The sequence below is a fragment of the Gouania willdenowi genome, chromosome 13 (genome assembly GCF_900634775.1).
Source record: "Gouania willdenowi chromosome 13, fGouWil2.1, whole genome shotgun sequence".
Taxonomy (NCBI): Eukaryota; Metazoa; Chordata; class Actinopteri; order Blenniiformes; family Gobiesocidae; genus Gouania; species Gouania willdenowi.
In genome coordinates this window covers 33,173,983-33,198,077 of record NC_041056.1, presented here as the reverse complement: position 1 = coordinate 33,198,077, position 24,095 = coordinate 33,173,983, and the positions used below count along the sequence as shown (strand labels likewise).

Genomic DNA, 24,095 nt, shown 5'->3' with positions numbered 1-24,095 from the left:
GGGGAGAACCTGTTTGAGACGTGAACATGGTGGTGTCCCGAGCGGCTTTTTGACCTTCGACTATGCTTACCACGGACAGTAACCCAGTCATTGCTGGCTGGGGGGGAGGCTAAGCTAGAGCTAGCACGGTCCGCACCGGCTAGGTCCTGCTTTCTAGCTTCGGTTTTGGTATCAGGGGTGCGGAACCGCTTCTCCAGATTGTTGATCCTCGCCTCCATATCTAACAGTACGCTACACTTTATGCAACTACCATTGTCCCTAAAGGAGGACGAGGAGTAACTAAACATCTGACACACCGGGCATGAGAGCGGAGGGGAGGAGAGAGAAGCCATAGGTGCTAAATTTAAGCTAAGCTAAGCTAAGGACAAAAGGAAGTTTAAAGGAGATTACACTGCCTAAAAGAGGCGAGATTGCTTTTTACTTAACCTTCGTACGTTTAACTCTACGGTAAAAATTAAAACAAGTGTTTTCAAGGCTAAAATATCAATGACAACAAGTTTGATTAGAGTTAGCAGAACACAGTAGTAGAGCGCTGCAAGCAGCGGTAGAGCGTAAACAGGAAATGATCGATACGTCACCACGTCAGCACGTCACCAGTCCAAAGACCGTTGCGCCAACGGACTTTTATTTTGTAAACCGGAAGTTCCAACTGAAACGGTTGCACTTGAGGTAGCTTGCTGACTGTGAATGTGTAACTACGAGACACGGACAAAAAACTGGAATAAAAAGAACTAAAAAACAACACGGACTGAGTTGTCCTTAGATAACCAGGCATAACAGTTCGAACACTGAGCAGGTGAAGATGATTAAAGCTGATCACGTTCTCACGGAGCACTGCTGCGCTACACGAAACACGGACGGCGCTTCACAGGCACAGCAAAGTTAAACTGGTACTAGAGGTTCTGTAGTTAGGAGTCAGTGATGATTTGCGTTGTTTGAACTGCCACCTTAACGTGGTGGAGGGGTTTGAGTACTCGAATGATCCTGGGAGCTATGTTGCCGGGGGCTTAATGTCCCTGGTAGGGTCTCCCAAGGCAAACAGGTCCCAGGTGACGGGTCCGACTAAGAGCGGTTCAATAGCCATATATGTATAATAAAAAACAAAGGCAGTTCACGTTGCCCGGATTGGCGCTACCGGGGCCCCACCTTGGAGCCAGGCCCGGGGTTGGGGCTCGAGTGCGAGCGCCTGGTGGCCGGGGCTTTGCCCACGGGCCTCGGCCGGGCAGAGCCCGAAAGGACGACGTGGGCCCGCCCTCCCGTAGGCCCACCACCCGCAGGAGGGATCATATGAGGCCGGTGCAGTGTGGATCGGGCAGCCGTCCAGGGCGGGGGCCATGGCGAGCTGATCCCCGGCTACAGAAACTAGCGTTAGGGACGTGGAATGTCACCTCTCTGGCGGGGAAGGAGCCTGAGCTTGTGTGCGAGGTGGAGAAGTTCGGACTAGATATAGTCGGTCTCACCTCGACACATAACAAGGGCTCTGGAACCAGCCTTCTCGATAGGGGTTGGACTCTCTTCTACTCTGGAGTCGCCAATGGTGAGAGGCGCCGGGCCGGGGTGGCTATACTTCTTTCCCCCCGACTTAGTGCTTGTACGTTGGAGTTTACCCCGGTAGACGAGAGGGTAGCCTCCCTCCGCCTTCGGGTGGGGGGACGGATCTTGACTGTTGTTTGTGCCTATGGGCCAAACAGCAGTTCGGAGTATCCACCCTATTTGGATTCCTTAGAGGGAGTACCGGAGAGTGCTCCTTCTGGGGATTCCCTCGTTCTGCTGGGGGACTTCAACGCTCACGTTGGCAGCGACAGTGAGACCTGGAGGGGCGTGATTGGGAGGAACGGCCCCCCTGATCGGAACCCGAGCGGTGTTTTGTTGTTGGACTTCTGTGCTCGTCACAGATTGTCCATAACAAACACCATGTTCAAGCATAAGGGTGTCCATCTGTGCACTTGGCACCAGGACACCCTAGGCCGCAGTTCGATGATCGACTTCATAGTCGTGTCAAGCGAAGCGAAGTGCAGCCTAGGCGGTCGCCGAGGCAAAAGCCCGGACATGGGAGGAGTTTGGTGAGGCCATGGAGAACGACTTCCGGACGGCTTCGAAGAGATTCTGGACCACTATCCAGCGTCTCAGGAGGGGGAAGCAGTGCACCATCAACACTATGTATGGTGCGGATGGTGCGCTGCTGACTTCGACTCGAGACGTTGTGGATCGGTGGGGGGAATACTTCGAAGACCTCCTCAATCCCACCGACACGCCTTCCAATCAGGAAGCAGGGCCCAGGGACCTGAGAGTGGGCTCTCCTATCTCTGGGGCTGAGGTTGCCGAGGTGGTTAAAAAGCTCCTCGGTGGCGGGGCTCCGGGGGTGGATGAGATCCGCCCGGAGTTCCTCAAGGCCCTGGATGTTGTGGGGCTGTCATGGCTGACACGACTCTGCAACATCGCGTGGACATCGGGGGCAGTGCCTCTGGATTGGAAGACAGGGGTGGTGGTCCCCCTTTTTAAGAAGGGGGACCGGAGGGTGTGTTCCAATTATAGAGGGATCACACTTCTCAGCCTCCGCGGTAAGGTCTATTCAGGGGTACTGGAGAGGAGGGTCCGCCGGATAGTTGAACCTCGGATTCAGGAGGAGCAATGTGGTTTTCGTCCTGGCCGTGGAACTGTGGACCAGCTCTACACCCTCAGCAGGGTCCTTGAGGGGTCATGGGAATTTGCCCAACCAGTCCACATGTGTTTTGTGGATCTGGAAAAGGCATTTGAACGTGTCCCTCGGGGATTCCTGTGGGGGGTCCTCCGGGAGTATGGGGTATCGAACCTCCTGATAGGAGCTGTTCGTTCCCTGTATGACCGGAGCCAGAGTCTGGTCCGCATTGCCGGCAGTAAGTCGAAATCGTTTCCGGTGAGGGTTGGACTCCGCCAGGGCTGCCCTTTGTCACCGATTCTGTTCATAACTTTTATGGACAGAATTTCTAGGCGCAGTCAGGGCGTTGAGGGGGTCCGGTTCGGGGGCCTCAGTATTGCATCACTGCTTTTTGCAGATGATGTGGTCCTGTTGGCTCCAACATACCGTGACCTTCAACTCTCACTGGATCGGTTCGCAGCCGAGTGTGAAGCGGCCGGAATGAGAATCAGCACCTCCAAATCCGAGTCCATGGTTCTCGACCGGAAAAAGGTGGAGTGCCTTCTCCGGGTTGGAGATGAGGTTCTTCCCCAGGTGGAGGAGTTCAAGTACCTCGGGGTCTTGTTCACGAGTGAGGGAAGGATGGAGCGAGAGATCGACAGGCGGATTGGTGCGGCGTCTGCAGTGATGCGGAGTCTGCACCAGTCCGTCATTGTAAAGAGGGAGCTGAGCCAAAAAGCGAAGCTCTCTATTTACAGGTCGGTCTACGTTCCAACCCTCACCTATGGTCATGAACTTTGGGTCATGACCGAAAGAACAAGATCACGGGTACAAGCGGCCGAAATGAGTTTCCTCCGTAGGGTGGCTGGGCTCTCCCTTAGAGATAGGGTGAGAAGCTCAGTCATTCGGGAGGGGCTCAAAGTAGAGTCGCTGCTCCTCCGCATCGAGAAGAGCCAGATGAGGTGGCTCGGGCACCTAATTAGGATGCCCCCTGAACACCTCCCTAGTGAGGCGTTCAGGGCACGTCCCTCCGGAAGGAGGCCCTGGGGAAGACCCAGGACACGCTGGAGAGACTATGTCTCTCGGCTGGCCTGGGAACGTCTCGGGGTCCCCCCGGAAGAGCTGGAGGAAGTGGCCGGGGAGAGGGAAGTCTGGGCCTCCCTACTGAGGATGCTGCCCCCGCGACCCGGAAACGGCTAAGCGGGAGAAGATGGATGGATGGATGGATGGAGAGGGTGTTTGTGGTGATTTAAGATGTTGAGACGGAGGAGCTCATATTCTCATGTAGAGTAGGAGGAGCCAGGATTGTCAGGAGGAGTTTCCGCCTTATCTGTCATTCGGTGAGAAAAATCCAACTCGCCCATTTGGAGCTCCCTTTTTACAAAATGTGGAATAAAAAGGGAGGGAGGAAACAGAACTTTTTCCAACTTTGGCCTTCTGAATGAGGCTAAAGGAATGTATATCATTGTAGAAAAACCATTATAAAGTGATTTTTTTTCATAGTACTGCCCCTATAAACAATGTAATGCAGTTTTTATCTCTAAATGTGCTTTTTAATGTTTGTTTCAGCATCAATTTTTGACTTCTTTGCAAATACCCAGCGGTTGCAGATGAACCTTTTCAAAAGCTAGAAATGACTCATTAATATTGCTAAGATGTTTTTTCCTGTATCCTGTGTATATCCATTTATTGCTTATCAGACAATATTGATGCTTTCTCTGTGATGTAATTGAGGTTTCCCCTAACTATTATAGCACAATGTACCTATTAGTTTTTTTTTTCAGAGGCAAACCCTTAAAATAAGATAGGTCAGTTAAAGCCACATGCCAAATGTCATACGGAGACCTTTATTAACATGTGTAGAGAACAATATCATAATTTATAAAACAAATTATGTGCATTTGTGCACATTTTAAAAACAACTTCAGCTGACCAAAGTGCTGTACAGTTTTTTGTTTAACTACAATTCACTATGAATTTATTATAACTGACAATTGTGAATTTATCAGATACTATTATCAAAAGAAGTATTATGATTTAACACCACTACTAACACACGCGCTGTAACAATGACCTTCTGAGGACTGTCCCTTTAAGGGAGCCATGGTAACGGAATGCCAGAGTTGAGTCATACCTGCTTACTTCCTTATTTGTACTGAGCGCATGGACGGAGCTTTTCTGTTACCGTCCCATCTGAAACGACATAGAAGCAGTGTTTGATCTTCCCCTGCTTACAATAAACGTGCAGTGTAACGGTAACCAGTTGTTTTGAGTTCTGTTTATTACGTTATCGACCCGCGGAGACCTCTGGATAGATCCAGTGAGCACAGACTCACTCATGCACAGTGACATTCTGAAACCAAACCATTTCCAAATTAAACCCTTATTTTTTTTTTTTTACTAACTCTTCATTCGATTCTGTCTTAATATTTTTGCTGTGGTTGCTGAGGTGAGTGAGCGGAGGAGGGGGTTTGGTAAAGCGTGTGTGTTTCACTCAGTTTCACTCAGAGGGACATCCACAGTGTCTTCTTGTTCTTCTGTTGCGGCTGCCCGAACGTTAAACCATGAACCGTGAACCTTTTTAGTATATTTTTTTTGTACTTTTTATTTTTCGTTTTACCTCTCTCCATTTCTGGCAGCCCAATTTTAATTTTAAAGTCTCTCTTGCGCATGCGGAATGGGCAAAACCAACAAAAGGTAGAGGGAGGGGCTTGACGACACACACATTTTGGCACATTTTTGAAAATAACATGTTATGGGGGGAAAAAAACCCGTAAGAGCAACATAAAGGGCCTCTTGTACCAAGTGACAAAAAAAGAAAAAATTATATTAATAATCAGAATTTAATTTTTTGGGAGGATTGGGGAGGGGCCAGGCCCCGCAGGCCTGGGCCCTGTGCAATTGCTCTCGTTGCTACCCCCGTAGAACCGGCCCTGACCCACTGCACCGAACCATGATCACACAGAGGAGCCCACTGCTCCTCAGGGATGGGTTAAATGCAGAGGACAAATTCCATGTATGTAACAACATTACATGGCCAATTAAACGCGAAAGCCCCGATTTAATCTTAATCTTTAATTTTAAATCTCTGAGCTGATCCACAAACCCCCAGAAAGTAGATTTGGTCCCCCTGGATATTAAACTACAACTGATCTATGTGTGACAAAGGGACATGATCACATTCAGTATTTACTGTGCAATTTTATCTTACTGCTGTATATCTTAATGGGTTGTAAAACTGTCACAGCTGTTTGTTTTTTTTATACTAACCTGCCTTTTTGCATGTATAGCTCATACAATATTTACAAAATGCCAGAAAATTTTAGTTTTTAATAGGCTTTCAATAAGATGCTGTGAACAGGAAGGCTCTGCAGAGGGTGGTGAAAAGATCACCCGCTGCAGCCTGCCCTTCATAAAGGAGATCTACACCAGCTATTAATATTATAACTTATAAGGCCTCTTTTAATTGTCAAGAACTCACCTGAGGGAAAATGTTTATTAATTAAAGACAAAGGAATCTAAGGCTCTTCAACTCAAACTTAGATGGCATTTCCATGACACTCTTTTTGTTAATATTAATATTAATAACTAAACAAATTGCCAACTCCTTTCACTGTATGTGTTTATTGTAAGTAAGTGGTAAGTAAGTAAGTGATCTTTATTTATAGAGCACTTTTCACAGGTAAAAACCACAAAGTGCTGTACAAACACTTCAGTATCATCAATCATCAATTTTGTCAACAAACTCAACTTTGTACACATTTCTAAAACCTTATTATGTTTTTGAGGATTTAACAAACAGTTATTTAGAGTCTAAATTATAGACTGTGCAGGGCAAGATTCGATCCAGGTTCCTCATGATGATTGCTCAATGGAAGGTAGAAGAAGGTTCTGATCACACTGAGCTAAAGTAATATTTAATTCATTCATATTTCACTGCTTCAGGCAGGAAACACATTATTTTACATGCTAATAGCCCTAATTAGTCGCTTACCAACAATTTTTGACGTTCAAATTTTAAATTTCTATGAATATTTTATGAAATATAAGTCATCTGTGATCACCTCCTGTATTCTTAAAGACACACCGTGGACTTTTTGACCTAAAGAGTTGACCCGTATGAGTTATTTTAAATGATTCCTCACGCCAATATACAGCGCTTGACAGTATGAATGCTCCAAGCGGGGCTTCCCTCTTAAAATACAGACTACGTAAGTTTGGAAGAGACCGTCTTTCACCAGGTCACGTGACCCGGTGAATGCCTGGAGAACGTTTCACTTTACAGCAGTCACGTGACCACAGGCTTGGATACAGTATATATAGTTCCCACGTGATGTCACAACATACGGGCACTTCCCAGGCAGCTGAAACGAGTTAGCCTCTGTTTACAGCCAAAAGAGCACAATATATTAGTTTTGTGTTGGGTTAATGGTGCACTAATTGCCGCGATAGTTCAGTTGAACGTAATGTAATGAAATTCATGTTGCAGATGAGAATGATTTGGAATTTCTTGGTTTAAATGTAACTTTGTCACAGCAAATGTCCTTCACTCTTGTGGTTATGTATAGACCTCCTTCTTCCAATGCAGATTTTTATGAAAAGCTAGACATTTTATTAAAACAACTCAACCTTGCAAAAGAACTTATAATATTGGGTGACCTAAATGTTAATTGGGAAGTCAAACAAATCAGGAAAAACTTGAAAAAGGTCATGGATAAAATGGATATGGCTCAGGTGATTAAAGGCCCCACGAGAATTACAAACTCTACGAGCACTCAAATTGACTTAGCTTTTACAAACAGGCCAGAAAGGATTTTGAAATCTTACAATATGTCTGACCACAATCTCATCATGGTCACCAGAAAATTAAATAAAAAGCGTTTTAAATCTTTGCCAGCCACAGAATCCTTTAGGATACCAAAGCAGGAACAACAAAACTTCATGGACTCAATCAATGATGTAAATTGGGATGAATTACTCTCTGGCATAGACTTGGACAAGGATTGTTCTCAATTCTCCAACAAAATACAGCAAATTATTACACAATTGACACGGAAAATTAAATTAAGGGCTAAAAAAAATGGTCTTCCCTGGGTAAATCGATCTATTCTGAAACTGATGAAAGAACGAGATAATTCCTTGAAGTTGGCTGTAAAATCAGGATATAACTGACATCAATTTATCTCTTTAAGAAATAGAGTAGTGAAAGAAATAAGAAAATCTAAAGCTGACTTTTTCATCACTGCTTTGAATAGTGCACGTGGAAATTCTAAAACAACCTGGCATTATATAAAAAAACTGACAGGTGACTCCCTCAGAAATAAGACAAAACAAATGCAAATTGAACTAAATGGAGACATTTCAACAGAACCCAATGTAATAGCTGATGCCTTTAACAACTTCTTTATTGATTCTGTAGCAGAAATCTCTGGAAACTTTACAGTAAAACAAAAAAAAAAGAATACTCATTGTGTGCAACACAGTCTTTTTTCATATCAAACATCACTGAGACCAAAGTCATTAACATAATTAAAACTCTCAAACCATCTAAGGCCAGGGATGTATTTGGAATGGACACGAACATGCTCAAAGATTTGGGATCCGCTCTGGCTTCTCCCGTTGCTTCTATCATTAATCTTTCAATTTCCAGTGGCCACTTTCCAAAGGCCTGGAAATCTGCTATTGTTACACCAGTTTTTAAATCTGGTGTTTCAACTTCTCTAAATAACTACCGACCCATAAGCATTCTTCCTGCCATTTCCAAAGTTGCAGAAAAATGGGTGGCTGAGCAGATTGTCCAGTACTTAAACAGTAGCTCCCCCTCTTTCCACACCATGCAGTTTGGCTTCAGATCCAAACACTCCACTGAAACGGCTACATGCCTTTTTATTGAGAAAATAAAATTTTCTCTTGACAAGGGTGGAGTAGTAGGGGCGGCATTCTTAGATCTCAGGAAAGCTTTCGACACAGTAAACCACTCTGTTCTACTTTCTAAGCTCTCACAATTTAGCTTCTCTCGTGACACTGTGAGCTGGTTTGAATCATACCTGTATGATCGTACTCATTCTGTATTAATTAACAACAGCAAGTCTGAGTCTCTTAGGCTAACCACTGGGGTTCCTCAGGGCTCAATATTAGGGCCCCTCTTATTTAGCCTTTATATTAATGATTTGCCGACTGTCTGCTCTGAAGTTGAATGTTTGATGTATGCAGATGACACCGTTGTATTTGTTCACGGTCGCTCCAAGGACATTGTTGCAGATAAACTTACCAAAGCAATGACTCTTGTCACATCCTGGCTGCAGGAGAACTGCCTGCAGCTAAATACTTCAAAAACTGTAGGTATGTTTTTTAGTAAAACCAATAGAACCTCATCTAATCCTGACATACTAGTTGCTGGAGAAAAATTACAAATTGTAAATCAATACAAATACCTTGGGTTAGTAATAGATTCTCACCTCTCCTTTAAAGCCCATATTGACAAATTATGTAAAAATATCAAGTTTATTCTAGCAAATTTCCGCTCAATCCGAAATGAAATGTCAACCGAAGCTGCAATAATTTTTCTACATTCCATGATTTTCAGCCACTTTAACTACTGCCTAACAAGTTGGTCTCAGGCAAGTCAGAGTGCAGAAAAGACCTTTGGAAACATTATACAAACAAGCCATTAAACTCTTGGATAGAAAACCAAGGCAATATCATCACTGTGCAATCCTAAAAAAGTACCACCTTTTAAATTGGGACAGTCTCCATAGATTTGCGGATCTGAGTCTCATATACAAAATAACACATGATTTGGCCCCAGCTCCTCTGGCAGAGTTCGTCAGCCAAAGAAACAGCTCTGAGCGCGTCACTCGAGGCTCTGTAAAAGGCAATTGTGTCATCCCTCTGCGTAGGAGTGCTTTCAGTCGCTCGGCCTGGTCAGTTAGGGGTGCTGCTGAGTGGAACTCAATACCTGAGGAGGTTAAACAGCTAACCACTTACAAGGCCTTTACAAAAAAATTGAAAATTTGTCTTATTAACATGTACGTCTGCCAACATTAAAAGTCGAGCATGTTGCACTGCATTGTATTGTACTAGATAACGTAGCCTTTTGAACATGTGCTTTTTGTGTGTTTTAATTTTGTAACAGGTACTGTTATTGTTGTTATTGACTTGTACATGTATTGTCATGCTTGTATTTTAATGCCTTTTTACATCTTGGCCAGGGGACTACAGATGAAAAATAGCCTCCTGGCTAATTCTGGCTTTTTTTTAACCATGTTTGTTCATGGGTTATATGAAATTGCACTGTCCCCTTTCAAATAAACCAATACAATACAATGTGGATTCTTTAGTAAGGGAAGTTGGCAAGTCAGATTTGTCACTTAGGGATAAGGATTGGCTCTCAGGGCTGGGATGCGAAGCGGGGCTGGGCTTGCGCCGGGGCTACAGTCTATGGGCTGGAGGAGCACTCTTCTCCCCGCCGTCAGAGACTCGGTGCTCGGCTCGGCTCGTTGGTGGCGCATCCCTTCTCCCTGGCCTCGCTGCCGTTGTCGGCCCCCTTTGCCAGAGCTAAGAGGGGACCGTCCCGACCCCAGCCGCCGCACCGACCCTCGACGAAGGGGGCTTTTAATCTCCTCATTGGTTTGTTCAATTGATATTAGGTTTTAAAACGTTGTTAATTAGGTACTTGACCCTAATATAGCAAAGTTTGGTCAAAATATTCCAAGCGGTTATGCCTCCCCAAACTGGTCTTCGGTGTCAGGTTACACACACACACACAAAACTCCTGTTAAAGCTTTAATCGTGCAGCTACAACCACACTTTATAGCTTAGAATTTTCTTGTAATTATACTTTAGCTCAGTGTGACCAGAGCCTGCTTCTACCTTCCTTCAAGCAATCACCAAGGTGACCCTGGTTTGATTATTGCCCTGCACAATCTCTGTAACTTTGACTCTAAATAACTGCTTGTTAAATCCTCAATGACTTAGCATAATGCTGTTAGTTCACTGCTAGTATTGCCTACAAATATCTAAGCTTTTGGCAGGGCTGCCAAGTTTCAGAAAATGACAAGAGTGAGACTTTAGTGACCTGATTCGTTCCGACGAAAAAAATGTGTCCTTTTTTAACATGGCTTTGTCCTGTTTTAACGTTGATTTCTACCTTAAGACTGATGTCCTAACCTCCATGCCAGCGGCTCTCCCTGCACTGTGGCCTCCTAATGCTAGTGTTAATTCACCAGAAATTAGAAATGAAAACTAACAAGAATTTTGACAAAATACGTGTGTGTGTGTGTGTGTGTGTCTCGCATGTGCTGGCACGTCGCCTTAGCCAATCATAATCGCTCACCTTATTTTTCACCCGGCGTTTTAACGGCGTAAAAAGTAATTAGTTAGATTACCCCGTTACTGAAAAACAAACGCCGTTACATAACGCGGTTATTTAAAACGCCGTTATTCCAAACACTGCTCATATTTTAGGTTTGTCACAGATGTTGATGCCTTGATGACAGAGGCAGGGGGCTCCCACTTAAAACACTGTGGCCCAAGGCAGTGCTACCTTTACCTCAGCTCTCCTTGTCTGCAACAGAAAGGAGGTCATTAAAAAGCAAATCATGTAAAAAAAAATCAAGTGATTTTTTTATTGAATGAATGTCAAGAAGAAATACACTATTACATACAAAAATAATCAAATAAGAACAGTTCAAATGAACATTAGATTAGACAAGGTATTTGTTTCATTTACTATGTATTTATTCTGATATAACATTTAGCTTACCTTAACCTTTACAAGATAAAACGTTTCTGCTTTGAGTTACATTAGGCCTGGGTGATATGGACAAATATTCCTATTTCTATATTTTTCTTCAAAATGGCAATAGGCGATATAAACCATTTATTTTTTTCAATAGTTTTACAAGAATCAGAATCAGAATCGTTTTTAATGGCCATGTACAGTTTTAAGGACAGTACAAGGAATTTGTCTTGGTAGTTGGTGCAAAAAACAAACAACAAAAAAACAAAAAACAAAACAAAGAACAACCCAGCAACAATAATAATAATAATGATAAATATAAAGGATGAGGGCTACATAAAGGATAGATAGAGATAGAGATAGAGATATATATATATATATGTATGTATATATATATATATATATATATATATATATACAGTGCAGCAGATAATGTCATCATGGAGGTGGTGATCGGGTGGTTCAGTGGGTGACTTGGGGTGTGTTCATGTGGATGGTGGCAGAGAGAAAGAAGCTGTTTTTGTGTCTGGAGGTTCTGGTCCTGATGGACCGAAACCTCCTTCCAGAAGGGAGAGATTGAAACCACAATCTTTCCTGCACGCCTCAAAATCCTGGAGGCGTACAGGTCCTGGAGGGAGGGCAGATTGCAGCTGATGACCTTCTCTGCAGAGTGGATGATACGCTGCAGTCTGGCCTTGTCCTTGGCCGTAGCTGCAGCGTACCAGATGGTGATGGAGGAGCAGAGGATGGACTGGATGATGGAGCTGTAGAAGTTCACCATCTTCTTTGTTGGCAGACTGAACTTCTTCAGCTGCCGCAGGAAGTACATCCTCTGCTGAGCTTTTTTGATAAGGGAGCTGATGTTCAGCTCCCACTTGAGGTCCTGAGTGATGATGGTCCCCAGGAAGCAGAAGTACACCACAGAGCTCACTGTAGAGTCTCCCAGGGTGAGGTTGGCTCGGTTCTTCATGAAGTCTGCTATCATCTCCACTGTCTTTAAAGCGTTGAGCTCCAGGTTGTTCTGGCTGCACCAGGACACCAGCCGGTCTGTCTCCCACCTGTAGTCCGACTCGTCTCCATCAGAGATGAGACCGATGATGGTCGTGTCGTCTGCAAACTTCAGGAGTTTGACCGACTGGTGAGAGGAGGTCCAGCTGTTGGTGTACAGGGAGAAGAGCAGAGGAGAAAGAACACAGCCCTGAGGAGATCCAGTGCTGATGGTCCGGGGAGCAGAGATGGTTTTTCCCAGCTTCACTGGCTGCTTCCTGTCAGACAGGAAGTCTGTGATCCACTTGCAGGTGGAGTCTGGCACGTTCAGCTGGGAAAGCTTGTCCTGAAGGAGAGCTGGGATTGTAGTGTTGAAAGCAGAGCTGAAGTCCACAAACAGGATCCTGGCGTAGGAGCCTGGGGAGTCCAGGTGCTGGAGGATGAAGTGGAGAGCCAGGTTTACAGCATTGTCTACAGACCTGTTGGATCTATAGGCAAACTGCAGGGGGTCCAGGTGGGGGTCAGTGATGTCCTTGATGTGGGAGAGCATGAGGCGTTCAAAGGACTTCATGACCACAGATGTCAGAGCGACGGGTCTGTAGTCATTAAGTACTGTGGTCCTCAGCTTTTTAGGGACAGGAACGATGGTGGAGGCCTTAAAACAGGCTGGTACGGTGCATGTCTCCAGTGAGGTGTTAAACATGTCTGTGAACACTGGAGACAGCTGATCAGCACAGTGCTTTAAGGTGGAAGGAGAGACAGAGTCCGGTCCACAAGCCTTTTTTTTTTTTTTTTTTTTTTTATCTTTTTCATTTGGGAATACAAAGGTAAACAAAAAATTATACATAATACACATTTCCCATCATTTTTTTATTTACAATGAACATAAAACTCAAGGCCCTAAAAAAAAAGAGCCAAACAACATAAACAGTGTCTCTGACAGGAATTATAATAGTAATGTATATATATATATATATATATTAATACAATAGTACAGCAAAAAAAAAAAAAAATGAAAATACAAATTTGACATAAATTAACCCAAATGAAGTCTCACGTACAAGTGATTAACTGTGATGAATGGTTGATTGGGTTACAAGAGTGCAGAAAAACGTGGCATTTGTAATGATAACCTTCACAAATACTGCTAATAAAACAATAATAATTAAAAAAAAAAAAAGAAAAAGGGGGGGGGGCGGCAGGTATTGGCAGCATGGAGGGGGAGTCAGTCAGGGGGTAAGGTTTTCAAAGAGTTAAAGTAGTCCGTGAAAGGTTTCCATTTACGAACAAACTTAGCAGTGTCACCCATCACAGAGAACATTATCTTTTCAGATTTAACAAAATATATAACATCTCTAAGCCAGCGGGCAATCGAAGGTGGTTTTGGGGATTTCCAAAGGAATAGAATACATCGTCTTGCTAACAGAGATGTAAAGGACAATATATCTGACTGTAGGCGGTTTAAATTAGAAGAATCAACAGAAAGGCCAAATATAGCAAGGAAGGGACCCATTTTAATGCATTTCCCCATAACTTGTGACATAATTGTGGAGTAGTCGTTCCAGAATTTCTGTAAGCTCGGACATGAAAAGAACATATGGCTTAGAGTACAGGATGGAGCCTGACATTTATCACATTGATCTGAAACATTAGGGTATATTCGGGATAACCGAGATTTTGATAGATGAACTCTGTGCAGAACTTTAAATTGTATTAATCCCAGCCTAGCACAGGGTGTGCTCGAACGTATATTATTGATGGCCTTATCCCACAACCGATCTGTAAACTGAAGACCCAACTCCTGTTCCCAAGCAACGCGAGGTTTGGAAACCGAGTTGCCATCAAATGACAATAACTGGGAGTATATTTTAGATATTAAAGCTTTCTGGCTGGGCTTTAGTGATAAGAGATCCTCCCATGGTTGGTCAACAGGGAGAGAGGGATAGCATGGGAATAGGCTAGAGGTACACTGTCTGATCTGGAAATAGCGAAACAGATGGGAGGCTGGTAAATTAAAATCTATGCACAAGTCCGAAAATTTCGAAAAAACACCATCTTTATAAAGATCCCTGAAACACGTAATGCCTTGGCTCTGCCAGCTCTTAAACACATTGTCAGTAAGTGATGGAGGAAACATATGATTTTTGACAACAGGTGTGAGAGTGGATGGAGATACAAATTTAAAATGCTGTCTAAACTGAAACCAGACTTTGAGGGTGGACAGCACCACAGGACTAGTTGTAAAGCTTGAAGGATTTAGTGGCAGGGAGGAGGAAAGCAGAGCCAGTAAAGAGGATGAGTATAGCGATTGCGCCTCCAACTTGCACCACAGCAAATCTGAAGATTTAAGCCAACAAATCACCTTTTGAATATGTGCTGACCAATAATAAAACAAAAAATTTGGTAATGCCAATCCTCCACCAAGACGAAGTTGTTGCAGCAATGAATATCTTACTCTGGGTGTCTTCCCACACCACAAAAAGGTAGAAATACATTGGTCAAGTGATTTGAAATTTTTTTTGGTTAGAAATACAGGTGCATATATAAAAAGAAATTTGGGCAGCACAGACATTTTAATTACATTAATTCTACCTATCAAAGACAAAGGCAAGGAGTTCCACCTCTGTAAATCAGCCTTGACCTGGGCCAACAAGGGGGAGAAATTAGAGGCAAAAAGTGAAGGTAGAGTGCGGGTGACATTAATCCCCAGATACCTGAATCCCGTCACACTCAACTTAAAAGGAATGTCAGATTGTTTAAGTGATAATGCAGATTGGTTTATGGGATAACATTCACTTTTAAGAAAATTAACTTTATAGCCGGAGAAGGAGCCAAACCTTTGAAGTAAGTCCAAAATAGATGCTATACTAGACAGTGGGTCTGAGACATAAAGGAGCAGGTCATCTGCATAAAGTGATACCTTAAGTTCAATATCAGACCGAGAAACCCCGCGGTAAATGGGGAGGGATTATAAGGCAATTGACAGAGGTTCAATGGCCAGCGCGAAAAGTAGTGGGGATAAAGGACATCCCTGTCTGGTACCACGTGAAAGTGTAAAATAGTCAGAATAAGTATTGTTTGTGTGAATATTAGCCTGGGGTGAAGTGTAGAGAAGGCGAATCCAAGCTATAAATCTATTACCTATTCCGAATTTATTAAGTACCGCCAACATATAATTCCACTCTACACGGTCGAATGCTTTCTCTGCATCAGTTGAGATGACCACTTCAGGGACTAAGGAAGAGTTTACAGAAAAAATTACATCGAAAAGAGTGCGGATATTATAAAACAGCTGACGCCTTTTGATAAAACCATTTTGTTCTTCTGAAATAATAGTAGGAAGAATCTTCTCGAGGCGCATGGCCAGGACTTTGGCTAAAATTTTGACATCAACATTTAACAAAGACAGGGGCCTATAAGAGGCACACGAAGCAGGGTCCTTGTCCTTCTTTAAAAGTAGGGTTATGGAGGCCTGGGTCAGAGTCGGAGGCAGTAAACCAAGTTCAAGAGACTCATTATACATTGAAATGAGAAGAGGCGTTAACTTATCCACAAATCTTTTATAAAACTCAATACAAAATCCGTCGGGACCTGGGGCTTTGTTACTTTGCATCGATCTAATGGCAGCTGTAATTTCTTGCGAAGTAAGAGGCGCATCCAACACATTTGCTACATCTAAACCCACAGTAGGGAAATTAAGCTCATCAAAAAAAGAGTTCATTGCTGATGCATCGGATGGAAATTCTGATTGATAAAGAGAGGAGTAATAGGATTTAAAAATGGTATTAATAACAGCTGGGTCAGATGTGAGTGAACCTGTTGAGTCTCTAACTTGAGGAAACAATCGAGAAGTAGATTGTGTTTTTAACTGATGGGCTAGTAATCTGCTCGATTTATCGCCATATTCATAATAGGTACTTCGAGAACGTTGTATAAGGCGTTCTGCATCCACTGTTGTTAAGAAATCAAGCTCTGCCTGTAAGTCAAGTCTCTGTTTCAACAAATCAGGGGTTGGGTTCACAGAATTTAGTCTGTCTGTGTCCAAAATTTTTGCCGTAAACTCTTGTACTTTTGCCTTGCGAATTTTTACTGAATATGCTGAATATGAAATCATTTGTCCACGAATATAAGCCTTCAAAGACTCCCATAAAATTGAAAAACTGACGGAGTCGTTTTTATTCAATGTAATAAAATCATCTAATGAAGATGAAATAAATACATTAAATGCCTCCTCAGACAAAAGCAGAGGATTAAGCCTCCAGGGCGAAAAAAAGCGCGGCCGGTCAAGGAATTTTATGTCTAAAGTTAGAGGGGCGTGGTCTGAAATAACAATCGAATGATAAGCAGAAGAAGTAACTTTAGGAAGAAGAGAGTTGTCAATAAAAAAGTAATCAATACGAGAATAGGATTGGTGTGCATTAGAAAAGAAAGAAAAATCTTTGGCTTGAGGGTTGCGAACCCTCCAAGGGTCGACCAAACCATTCCCGAGCACAAGGTCGGAAACTGACTTGGCCATACGGGATTGTGTTAGGGTGCGCAAATTCGAGCGATCCAGGGAGGGATCAATAACACAATTTAAGTCACCTCCCATTATCAAAAGGTGTGTGTCCAAGAAAGGTAAGTTGCTAAACAATTTATTCATAAAATTTGGGTGGTCGAAATTCGGAGCATAAATATTTACCAATAAAACTGGGTTGTGGTATAGAGTGCCAGCAACAATCACGTACCGACCATTTTTATCACTTATAATTTTAGAAACAGTTAATTGAATGTTTTTGCGGACCAAAATCGCCACTCCTCTTGCCCTGGAATTAAAATTTGAGTGAAAAATATCTCCAACCCATGGACATCTCAGTTTTATTTGGTCCCTATCACGCAAGTGGGTTTCCTGGAGGAACCCTATATCCACGTCAAAACGCTTTAAATGGGAAAATATCCTCGAGCGCTTAACTGGGTTATTTACACCTTTAACATTCCAACTAAGAAATCTAGTACAGGATCCCGAATTATACAAGTTAGTACCGGTCATTTACATGATGATCAAAAAAAAATTGACCAACCCACCGCACCGTGGGGAGGAGGAGGAAGAGGGGGAGAAAAAAAAAAAAAAAAAAACACACACACACACAGGTATTCAGAGACACAACACCAACACACCCGCCCACCCCCGCACATTAGTTGTTCCCATGCCCAAACGATAGGAGCAGCCGTGCTGACTCCAATGGGAGCCATTCTCCTACTGAGCTACTTACAGCTAGTTAACTTAAGCCTAGATATAACGGGGAAACCCCTGCAATGAGTGAAATGTTAACAGAACGCAAAATGTAGGGCAATAAGAAGATAGAATAAACAAATAATAATAATAAATGAATTAAAAAACAAAACTAAAATATCCCAATTTCTTGATATCACAAATAGACAATATAGTAAAAGTTGCCAACAGCACAGCGGTAATAACATAGTAAATATAATAAACAAACTATTGCAGCCTGTAGTTATACAAACTAAACCATGTCTCTTCAGCTCGGTTCCTGTGGGAAGCCAGTGTGCATGAAAGTATTAACTCACCCAGGAACCTACAGCCATGCTAGAAAACAGTGTGAACAATGTCCTCTGGAAAAACAACCGTGCTTTATTTGGTCATCGTCTGAATTAACAACTTATCCTCTTCTGGTGATGTGAAGTCTCGCTGCACGCCTCTGTGGATTATGCGCAGCCGAGCAGGGTGTAACAGTCCGAACCGAACTCCCTCAATCTCACGTAACTGGCGACGGACGTCGTTGAAAGCAGCACGGGCCCGTGCCGTCTTGGTGGTGTGATCCGGGAAGACGGAGATGGACATATCCCGAATGTTTATGCGCTGCCTCTCTCTCGCTTTTTTCAGAATGTCTGAGCAGTCCGTGAAATAATGAAGCCTGGCCACAATCGCGCGGGGACGGTCGCCAGGTTTGGGTTTAGGCATAAGGGACCGGTGGGCTCTGTCCACCAGCGGCTCCTTTTCCAGGTCGAAAGCCTGCATTAGTAGTTTAGCCACGCCGATCGGAGATACGGGAGCAGAGTCGTCTTCTGGGACGCCAATAATCCTTATGTTCTGACGGCGGGCTCTAGATTCCAGGTCCTCACACTTGTTTTCAAGCTTCAAGCATTCCTTGGAGAGCTGATCGACCTTATTTTTAAGGACAACTATGTCGTCCGTGCAGGTAGAAAGGGACTGCTCCATCTCAGTGACCGTGACTTTTAGTCCCGCTTGTGTAGAAGTGATACTGCCTGATAATTCCGTTTTTAAGGCGAGCAGCTCGGTCTTAATGGAAGAGAGATTCTCACTTAAAGCCGCTTGAAGCTCTGCCCGAAATACAGTCACAACTTCATTTCGAAGAGCAACCAGAAGCTCCGCCTTGAGTGCTGTGGTATCTATAGCATTGAGAGGCGGCGTGCAGCTGGGAAACTCCGGGGGTGGTAAATCACTCAGAGGCGAGGCGGTGACGTTAGCAACAGGCCGCTGATTAGGCTGAGCGCTGCCTCCTGCTTTACCGCTTTTTGGTGGCATTTTCACGGTGAGAATTCAGGCGTATCGGTTGAAGAAGAGGATAAGTCCAGTTAGGGTTTAAAAAACACCAGGAATAGTGCCCATTTACAACTAAATAATTTCACTCAGCAGGAGCTCCCCAACACGCGTCCTACACCATGCTTAGCTAAACCGGAAGCCCCCGGTCCACAAGCCTTACGGGGGTTTTACAATACAATAATGGGTCAAAGTCAGTGGAGCCACAAAGACCCTTTTTTTTAATCACTAGCAGCAAAATAACAATATTTTGTGTCACTTTTGACTTTTTCCTTCATTAAGGCTGAAATGTGATTAAATTCAGGGCAGCTCTGAGTTGATTAAGTAGTTTTTAAAGTAAATCACATTCAGGACACTGTCTCTTTAAGAATTCCCTCAGCAGCACATGCAGTGTTAGCTTTTTACACAAGTAAACTAACAGTATAACAAACACACACACACAATATATACAGTGAACAAAATTGGGTAGTTACATACCATCTCAGACGGCGTCAGTTCTCTAGAAACACTTTCTGAAGGCATGTCAACGACTCGTGCGTGAGGTGTCATTTAGAGACCAGCTCGTCAAGACCCGCCTTACGTTGCTTCTGATTGGTTTATTGTGTGATGCCTGCCGTGGTTGGTTAGATTTAGGCACAAGGAGACATGGATTGGTCTGGGAATGGTTATCTCGGTCAGTCAATCAGAGTTACTCGAGCTACGGAATGCCGTGAGAACCAAAGTTCATTATCATGAAAAAAATAAAAAGTGTAATGAATGGGGAAATATAAGCGTGAGAAATGCCGTGTGGTGTGAGAATGCGTCAAATTGCGTGACTGTCACACTCAAAGCGTGAGGCTTGGCAGCTCTGCTTTTGGTAATGTGTAAAAACTTGTGTTCATTAACAATAAGCACATACAGCCAACGGAGTTGGGAATTCTTTTTTCCATTCCCACTTACATTGTCATGGTAATGCAAATATATTGTGTATTATCATTCAAAACCCTTTGACCCCCTACAAATGAAAGAATGTAACACTATTATGATGAGGTGAACTCCTAATTGAAGTATTGATTGTACCCGTGTTCACGCTTCAATCTTGGTTTTTGATTGGGACAATGGTTCCTTAACCTTTACTTGCTGAACATCCCACAGTGATCCCGCAGTGATGGGATCTTCAGCATGTCCCTTTACCTTAACTGCTGGTGTTGTACATCAATTTGGATAAAAGCGTCCTCTAAATGAAATTGTAATTTGATCAAGAACAAAACTCTGTATAAAGAACTAACCTTTCTTTATACTTTTATTTTTTGTAGGTGCCATCTCTGCAAAGATGATTATGGATGTTTGAACACACTTGTTTTTTTCTTGCCATTTCTTGCTTTGTCTCTCCATCTTGTCAGATCGCCTGAACTTGCCCTGCGTGCTAGTATTAAATGGCTGTGGGATCAGCAGAGCAGGAGACCAGGCCGAAATTGCAGCCTTCTGTGCTCATGTCATGGAGCTGGACCTGTCTCACAACAAGCTGCAGGACTGGCATGAGGTAATGTTCTCACATTAGTGCTCCTGTTTTTTTTTTTTTCTTTCATTAACAAATTGAAAATATACCTTGCAATTTGACAACATTTTAGCTTTTTCTGCTTTTAACAGTATCAAACAGGAATAAGAAGAAGAAAAAAAACAACAACTTGGGTGTGGGGCATTGCCACTCATTTCTCGAATGTTTTTTGAATATGAAAAGATGGTATACCAGTATTGAGTCAAAAAGCAGTGTTTAGAAAAAAATCAAATCTCATAGGCTTGATATATTCCGACCATCTTGACTATGTTCTCTAAAATGTATCCTTTTGTTATCTGATTAAAGTAGAACGTTTTTCCATGATGTAGATCTCCTGAACAGTGTTAATCCAGTCTTTAATTGTTGGTGTTTCAGGTTTAAGCCATCTCTTTGTAATGGCTTTTTTGATTGCTGTTAATTTAATAGAGAGCATTTTCTTGTTTTTTTTGGTTAAAGTTGTCCAATGCAATATTCCCCTTGCTTGGCGATAAGCCACACTCACTCCCTTACTTTTTGTAAGGAAGTGGGTCAGTGGTAATACCGACTGTAGGCTCAAAAATGGATATATATTTCTTTGTTTTGGGGATTCCAATTTTTGAATGAATGGAGAGAGGCACATGGTTTTGTTTGGCATGATTTTGCAGATTGAGACAAACAAAGCCAAACCACTTGCAGCTTACCATCTTAGAGAGTGTTTCTTCTAACAGTACAAGAGAAGATGCATACAATGTACAGTATGGTATTGATTTGAGGTGTATGCATTGATATGCTTTCAATCCACTCTGCCAAGCCAGATCTGTGTTTACCTGGCACTCAGCTGACTCTCAAGAAACATGCTGATTTTCACCCCATACCTTACACTGAACATGCAAAAGAATACTGGTGCCCAGAAAAGATTTGTGGACAGCATAGACTGGGGTGGCTGATGCTGGGGTGGCGGTGGTGGCTGATGCTGGGTTGGCGGTGGTGGCTGATGCTGGGGTGGCGGTGGTGGCCGATGCTGCGGTGGTGGCTGATGCTGGGGTGGCGGTGGTGGCCGATGCTGTGGTGGTGGCTGATGCTGGGGTGGCGGTGGTGGCTGATGCTGGGGTGGCGGTGGTGGCTGATGCTGGGTTGGCGGTGGTGGCTGATGCTGGGGTGGCGGTGGTGGCCGATGCTGCGGTGGTGGCTGATCCTGGGGTGGCGGTGGTGGCTGATGCTGTGATAGAAGAAACTGGTGCAGGGTACTTCTTTTTACAAAAAGCCAAGTGCTTAACCAATTCTCGTTTTCGTATTAAGGTTGACTGGCAATAGATGCAGTGATAATAGTATGTCCGCCGACAATTTAATCCACACCTGTGAATCGTATATCCTAAAATGTTGGAACAGAGAACATTTATATCAGAATTTTATGGCCAATATAAATTTAAACTGTAAATTATAAATAAAAAAAGCCTGAATCAAGTATCAGGACAAGACATTTATGTTTCTTGGGAAATTGCAAACTTTACCTTCATGGAGAACCACTGCATTAAAGTGGAATGGGCAATGATAATCTTCACAGTATGTGGTGCACTTGTTCAATGCAGGGATGGATCTCCCTAGTTGAATTGTTATGTGCATCTTCAAATAAAAAGAAAAAATTGACATTTTCAGATCATTTTGGTACAAAATACTACATTGTTAGTACAATATGGTGATCCAAAATACATCTTCCCCTGTGGCAGCTCTACCAAGACTATTTTACTTAACAGTACTATGCAATACATTGTTGTGTTGCTGTTTGATTAAGTTACTGTAATTCAAACTCAGTGTATTTTTCAAAAATGTTTTTTAATTCAGTGCAAGTAAGGGTTTTCTCAATGTAATTTATTTTAATGAGTACACATACCCAACATTATTCATATCCTTTTCAACAATATCTGAATTCACACTTATCAATGACAATATTTGATAATAGGACGATCAATTTTGTGTCATGCTACTCAAAAAATAGTAATTCACGGAAAAATAAACCTTTAATCCCTGTGGGAAAGATAGAGGACATGACCACCACACGAACACAAATGCTACCTTTGTTTATAGCAGCTGTTGTCACTTTATAAATTGCTGTGCAATAAAAACAACGGAACAGTTTATAGCAAACAATAAAACGTTATAAAATAAACAGATACGTGATGTCCCACTATAATTTTTTTAGTTTTACATTATAAAACAAATACACCTTTTTTTATAACTTAATAAAATGATTCATGGTCAGTACTCAAGTGCTGACCGTCGTTGACATCCGTCATTGGTGGCAAAAATCGTGGCTAATGAGCATGTGCTACTATGTAAACTTTTGTGATTACCTGTTGCAATAGGTGGCGCTGTGTATGATAAGTGCTGTAAACGTGTGGCCGTAGAAGAAGAAAGCAGCCCTGTAGCTGGTGCCTCCGGCTCTGCAGACACATACTATTGCATTAACGTGCTGTTTCACTATAGTCGGTATTGAACTCAACCCGTTCAATACTCCATCTGAAAAACTGCAGTTTCTTGGTGGTGCCGCGCATGGAAGTTAAGGTCTGACACCTCGGTTCGAAGGTAAACAATGATTTTTTGTTTTTAAAAAAAGATAGCGGAATTGTAGATAACTAGTGCAGTGCCCGTCGGAAGTATGCATTCATGTGGGAGCTTCAGTAGAGTTAGTTATGGCCAAATGAGTATATGTTTGAAGATTGTATGTACAAAGAGGTGTACATACTCTGTACTCTAGTGTTATAAAGGGTTTATTTGCGGGTGCAAAATAAAACATTGTGTGCGATTTCCCTTCTATGGGACATGAACATGATAAATGTGTTTGCTTTTTTTAACTCACTTTTATATTTTTTTGTTTGGTGTATTTTTCTGTAATGTATGTTTTTTGGAGTCATTATGTGTATTTGTGTATCTTTCTGTTGTGTTTTTATATAATTATAGTTTTTTGTTGCCATTGTAGTGTGATTCTGTTGTCATTTTGTGTATTTTTTTGTAGAAATATTTAATTTTGTGTATTTTTATGCATTTCTGTTGTAATTGTGTGTACTTTTTGTATAAATATTGTTTAATTTTTTGTTTTATTTTACACATTTAGTATATTTTTATTATAATATTGTGTGTGTGTGTGTCTACATCCATCTCCTTCGTGCACCCGCATTGTATTTTTCTGTAATGTACATGTTTTGGCGTCATGTGTATTTTTTATTCTTTCAGTTGTCTTTTTGTGCATTTTTGTGTGTTTTCCTTTACTCATTTAGTATATTTTTAGTATAAATAAATAAATGCCGTGTGTTTGTGCTCCGTGAAATGTTTGAGACGCTGATAACCAAACTCCATAGACATTGTAGCGCCAATCAGAAAAACAACAAAACTGCGCAAAACAGAACGTAAAACTCCAAACTACATGAGTGAGTAAGTAAATTAAAGTATTATCTACAATTCGGCTGTCTTTTTTTAAAAAACAAAAATCATTTTTTACCTTCGAACAGAGTGGTCAGAGCTTAGCTTCCATGCACGGCACCACAGAGAATCTGCAGTTTTCCAGATGGAGTATTGAACGGGTTGAGGTCAATACTGACTCCAGTGAAACAGCGCGTTATTGAGCAACAGTTATATCTATACTATAATGACAGAAATGTCTGTGTGGATGTGTGTG

The 24,095-nt window shown here is 42.5% G+C and overlaps 1 protein-coding gene across 2 annotated transcripts in view; it reads left to right on the top strand.

The window, feature by feature from the left end:
* The window catches only part of tbcela (tubulin folding cofactor E-like a), an 87,997-nt gene that overhangs the window by 31,856 nt on the left and 32,046 nt on the right, over positions 1-24,095 (top strand). For both annotated transcript variants that reach the window (XM_028463783.1, XM_028463782.1), the window contains one exon: positions 20,289-20,428. In XM_028463783.1, the coding sequence (XP_028319584.1) occupies positions 20,289-20,428 (140 nt within the window). The remainder of the gene's footprint in view (positions 1-20,288; positions 20,429-24,095) is intronic.